This window comes from Elephantulus edwardii, unplaced genomic scaffold, assembly GCF_000299155.1.
Source record: "Elephantulus edwardii isolate Elephantulus edwardi_28Jun2011 unplaced genomic scaffold, EleEdw1.0 scaffold00064, whole genome shotgun sequence".
In the NCBI taxonomy this organism is placed as follows: Eukaryota; Metazoa; Chordata; class Mammalia; order Macroscelidea; family Macroscelididae; genus Elephantulus; species Elephantulus edwardii.
This window is the reverse complement of record NW_006399814.1, coordinates 9630521-9636520: the sequence shown is the minus strand read 5'-3', so window position 1 is coordinate 9636520 and position 6000 is coordinate 9630521. Positions and strand designations below refer to the sequence as shown.

At 50.2% G+C, this 6000-nt stretch overlaps 1 protein-coding gene across 1 annotated transcript in view; it reads left to right on the top strand.

Annotated features, from left to right (window-relative positions):
* The first annotated feature begins 626 nt into the window (after positions 1-626).
* PNPLA3 (patatin-like phospholipase domain containing 3) overlaps positions 627-6000 on the top strand; it is a 74570-nt gene continuing 69196 nt past the window's right edge. The window contains 1 exon segment of the mRNA XM_006888136.1: positions 627-813. Within this exon segment, the coding sequence (XP_006888198.1) occupies positions 627-813 (187 nt within the window).

The following is a 6000-nucleotide window of genomic DNA, read 5'->3' as shown; positions in this document are numbered from 1 at the left end:
GACATATTGCTAGGAGAGACTATTGCTTGGAAAGGGAAATCATTCTTGGAAAGGTGGAAGGTCAGCTAAAGAGAGGAAGACATCCCCTCCTCAGCAAGCTGGATTGACAAGGCGACTGCCGCAGTGAACTCAAGGGTGTCAGAGATGGTGAAGATGGCACAGGATAGGACAGAGTTCAGATCCATTGTCCATAGGGTTATCATGAGTCCTACGTGACTTGAAGGCATCTTACAACAGCATTTTTCCAAGAACGTGCTTTGTCTTGGAATTTACAAGGGCACAGGGCGCATCCCCCCAACCCTGCTCCAATCATGACCACGCCCTCCCTGCTGTCGGACCCGCCTTCTGCCACTCCCCCGGCCCAGGCCCCGCCTTCCCGAGCCCTCGTGGGGCTGGGAAGGGGGGCGGTATCCTGGACGCCCATTGGTCCTCTCCCTCCTGATTTTCGTGGGCGGGGCTGGAAGATGACGTAACCCAGGTGGTTCCCAAGGCGGCGCGGCAGCCGAGGGCTCCAGGAGGCGCGCAGGCGCGGGCCAGAGCAGCCCGGGTTCGCGCCCCGCCCGGCATCCAGGACTCGCACCTGGAACTCAGCTGCCTGGCCGGACCTGACCCGCCCCGCCGCCGCCATGTACGACTTGGAGCGTGGCTGGAACCTGACCTTCGTGGGCTGCGGCTTCCTGGCCTTCTACTACCTCGGGGTGACCCGCTGCCTGAACGAGCGCGCCCCGCACCTGATCCGCGACGCCCGCAGGTTCTACTGCTCCTCGTCGGGCGCGTTGTTCTGCGTCGCCGTTCTCAGCGGGTTTCCGCTGGGTAAGTCTGCCCGGTGCCTGCTCCAAGGGAGGGCGGTCCTGGCCAGGGCGCACGACCCCGGGGCCATGGGCTCTCCATCCTCGAGGCTCCTGGTCTGCGACACGGGCGCTCTGGCTGAGCCTTCGAGCTTGCACCCCGAGCTCCGTCTGTGGCAGGCATGACTGGGGGCGCAGGAGAGGCTCCTCTGCGCGTGGGATCTTGCACCCTTAAACGGGCCTCAGTGCAGAGGTGACAAGGTCGGGCTTGGAGAGACCTCCGACCCCCCCACCCCGAGACAGTGCAGGGTCTTCTGGGAGGATGGAGAGGAACGTGGAGGTTGAAAGTGACTGCCCCATGCGCTGCACGCACACGCTCAGGGAGCTGATGCCATCCCCTGCATTCAGTACCTGCTTTTGTCCTTGGCCTTACCTTTGATCTCTAAGTAGGTGCCTTCCACCGTGGGCACTGACTGGAACTGGAGACCCGCTGGTCCCAAGTCGCGCCTGAGGAACGAGGTTGCTGGCTTGATTGCTGCATCCATAGGGTGTTCATTGTGTGAGGGGATAAAAGTTGTCCTCTCCTCCCATGTTAGCGACTCCTGAAGTGGATCTCATTTCTCCAGAGTGGGAGGGGTATCCCCCACCATCCCCCCTAGTCTCAGTGACCTGGGCCAGCACCCCTTCCCCAGGCTAGTTCCCACTCACATCACTTTGCTCCCAGAAGTGAGGTCCTGGAGGGGCTGAGGTCTGTGCCTGTAACTACCACACCTATCAGCCTGAAATTCTGAGCCTGGAAGTAGCCGGGGCAAGTGACATCTGGTTCCCAAAGGTCCCCAGGCACACAAGTAACACCCCTGATCAGCTCAGTTGCGAGGATTATACAGGCTACTCTGTGTTCTGTCCAGTGACCACATGGACAACTCATGTTGTTGTTATTGTTATGTGCCGTGGTGTTGCCTACAACTCAGCAATCCTGTGTACAACAGCTCTGAACCCTGCCCTGTCCTGAGCCAGTCTCACTGACTCCAACACATCTGCCCTAATTGCTCCAGTTACTGTATCAATCCATCTCATTCAGGGTCCTCCTCTCCTGTGCTGTCCCTCCACCCTTCTGAGCATGATGTCCTCTCCAAGGACTGGTCTCTCCTGGCCATGTGCCCAAGGTATGTGAGGCAGAGCTTCAAAACCCTAACCTCCAAGGAAAAACTTCATTTTACCCTCTCCAAGACAGACTTCGTTTCCTTGGTGGCCCATGATATGTTCAAGACCCTTCTCCAGCATCACAGCTCAAAGGCATCAATTCTTCTGTCATTCTTAGTCATTGTCTAGCTCTCTGATGCGTAGTAATTGTGAAGACCACGGCCTGGTTCAGACGCAACTTAATCTCTAGATTGGTATCACTGCTTTTCAGTACTCTGGAGAGGTCCCTGACAGCACATTTTCTTTTTGTCTTTTGATTTCCTGCCTGCTGGTGTCAAGAGTGTTGATTATGGAGCTGAGCAAGCTGTAATTGTTAACCACCTTAATCTCTTTTCCATCCGTCGTAGTGCTGCCAGTTGGCCCAGTGGTGAGAATCTTTATCTTCTTGATGTTGAGCTTCAATTCATGTTGAAGACTACAGTCCTTGACCTACTGCAGCAAGTGCTTCTGGGAAGTGATTTCGCTTCTAATGGTCAAGATTCTCTGCCATTAGGCAAGACCAGTGAAGAGATCCTAGCTTGAGAGGAGGTGGGGACTGGAAGAGAGGGAACATTGCTGTCTGGCTATATATGTTTGCTGTCCTGGGCCCTCTTGAGAGATTACACTGGTTTCTTGCCTTATTTATACTCTTGATATTAGGTGTCTTTGTTGTTGTTCTGTGAAACTGAGTCAGAAGTAACTCATAGCTGACCCTCTGGCAGGTTTTCAGAGACTATATAAATCATTGTTGTGTACTGTCAGGTCGGAACTGACCCGTAGCTGTTCTGCTGGTTGGTTTTCAGAGGCAGTTGATGGCACTGGAGGAGATTGCTCAGCCTTCTCCCACAGAGCAGCTGGTGTAATCAAACTGCATGCCTTTGGGATTGCAAGGCAGCTTCATGCCACGAGGCAGTGGCAGAAGAAATAGCACATCTTTCCTCAGTGGACCAGCTGCTGGATTCAAAGCACATGCCTTTGGCTTGAGAGCACAGCTGCTTAGCCCTAGGTCACCAGAGTCAGTTCCAACTCACGGCAACTTCAAGTGCAGTAGGACGAAACGCCGGCCAGGCCTGTGCCATCTTCCCAGGCACTGCCAGTCCATCTCGCGTCTTGCCAGTCCTCTTGCTCGTTGACCACCTGCCAAGCATGGTGTCCTTCTGCACGGACGTGCCCACAGTGTGTGGGGTGAGTTGTCACCATGCTCACGCCTAACGAGCATTGTGACTGTACTTCCAAGACAAATGGATTTCTTTTCCTGTCAGTCCACGGTACGCTCAGAAGTCATCATCAATGTTGTTGTTGAAAGGCATCAATTCTTCGATGGGAAGTTGAAAACAAAGAAGGATCAGTAGTTGGAAAATACGTCCTTGGTGATATAAACAGTCCTGGGGGACGGGGTATCACATGGTTCAATTTTACAAGACCCGACTTATTCATTGCAAATACCTTTTTTCAACTACATAAGTGACGACTATAGAACTTGCTGGAAAGAATACACAGGTATCAAATAGACTACGTCTGTGGACTAAAATATCGGAGACATTCATTATTATCAGGCAACATGAGCATAGGGATTGACTGCAGAACAGACCATCAATCACTTATAAGCAAAGTCAAGTGGATGTGGGAAAATTGAAAACAAGAGAGCCAGTTGTTGTTGTTTAATGCCGTTGAGTCGTAGACGACTCATAGCGACCCTGTGAACGAACAGCCTGAGCACTGTTCGTACATAGAGTTTTGGGAGGCAAGCCATTTCGGAAGTGGATGCCACTCCTGCTTCCAGGCTTGATTTAGTCAGGAAGCTCCAGCCAACACTGTCCACCATGGGTGCCCATTACCACAATTGGCACATCACTGTCACAGGCTTCAGCATCACAGCAACCACGAGTTACCTCTGTACAGCAACGCACAGACCAGTGCTATACCACCTAGAAGAATGTTTGACAGGAAGACAATTTGAACCTGGCTGAGGGCCACAGATGACAGTCACCCACCTTCGGCTTGGTAGCACAGCTTCCTTCCACTAGGCCAACGTAGCTCTCTCTTGGTCGTCGTCATTGTTGTTGTTGTTTAATGCCGTCGAGTCGTAGACGACTCATAGCGACCCTATGAATGAACAGAAGAGAGCCAGAGTAGGGTCATAATCATATCCCACCTGACTTTAAAGACCATTGTAAAAATAAGTTTGACACATTGAACTTTAATGACTGACATGTAGGCAAGGTGTGAGATGACATCAAGGGTGTCTTACATGAAGAAAGCAAAATGGTCATTAAAAAGACTGTTTAAGAAAGAAAAGAACAAAGCGATTGTCAGAAGAGACTCTCCAGTTTGCTGTTAAACAGATTTCAAAGGGCAGCTTTGAAAGACGGTGTTGAATTGAAATGCACCGAGATCCAAAGCATGTTGCATTGCAGTGAACCGGAATGCACTTGATGGCATCAAAATCAGTTTTTCTCCTGTCTTTTCTTTTTTGTCTGGTTCTTTAGACCCACATATGAAGCAATGGAAAATACCATGGAATAGGGCCAGACACACCTAAGTCCTCAAAGTGACATCTCTGCTTTGCAACACCTTTGCCTGGTGCAATCCATCATTTGATTTCTTGACTGCTGCTTCCTGAGGCATCAACTCTTGAGCCAAGAAAAATGAAATCCTTCCCACTTTAATCTTTGTTTCCACTCGTCGCGATGCTGCCTCTTGGTCCAGCTGTGAGGAATTGGATTTTCTTCATGTTGAGCTGTAATCCCTACTGCAGGTTTTAGTCTTTGATCTTGAGCGTTTTCAAGTCCTATTGATTTTCTTTTTCTTTTTTTTTTAATTGTATTAATTTTACATGTACCGTCAAATCAGATCTGACCGGTACAGGAGGAGATTGCCCCCTCCTTCTCCAGCAGAGCATCTGGTGGATTTGAACCATGTACCTCTGGGATCTCAGTACAGCGTCTTGCCACTAGGCCACCAGAGCTCCCTGATTTTCAATAAGCAAGTTGGTGCTCAGGTGGATTATAGGCTGGTCTTCCTCTGACCTCTCTTTGTTCATATATATCTTGTGACTCTGTTATTTTGTGTTAGGTGCCGTTGAGTCGAGTGTGACTCACGGCGACCCAATGAACAACAGATCAGAATCCTCTCCTGTGCCATTCTCATCATCCCATTGCTGCAGTCACTGGTCTTCTCTTTTGCTGACACTCCATCTTTTCAAGCATGGCATCCTTCTCCAAAGCATAGCCTTTCTTAACAACATGCCCAAAGTATGTGAGATGAAACTTTGCTATCCTTGCCTCTAAGGAGCACTCTGGCTGCACTTTCTCCAAGACACTTCTGTTTGTCTTAGACATAATCCTTTTCTCTGAGGAAACAAGCCCTTGGTGACATTTGGATGGAGTAGCCAGGTCTTCTTAGCTTTGACACACCTTCTTTGAGTCTATCTGAGCTGAGGTGACTTTGTGTATGTGCAGTCTCATCCCTTGTGCTCAGCCTAGGAAGGAGAGGAGGAGGTGGAGATCAGATTTGCCTCGGGACACCTGAGGCCTGGGACTTCTGGCCAGCTGAGTCTCGGGCTGGGTGTTCCAGGGAACTTGAATTCTCAGCAGGGCAGTTCAGCTAGAGAGGACTGGAACTAAATGTGATCAGATGACAGGTCATGATTACGCATGAGCCTACTCTTGTTGGTTTGAGGAGCAATGATGTCACTTTGAGGACTAAGGTGTGTGCCTGATCCAGACCATGGTCTTTTCAGTCATTTGCTAGGCATTTTGAGAGTTGGAGAGTGAAGAAGGATGACAGAAGAAAAATCAAAGTCTTTGAGCTGTAATGTTGGAGAAGAGCACTGAACATCCAGTGGACTATCAAATTAACCAATAGATACGTCTTGGAGAAAGTACAACCAGAGGGCTCCTTGGAGATAAAGATGGCAAAGCTATGTCTCACATACTTTGGGCACGTTGCTATTAGAGGCTGTTTCTTGGAGCAGGATTTCATGCTTGGAGGGACAGCAGAAGAGAGGAAGACCCTCAACCAGGTGGAT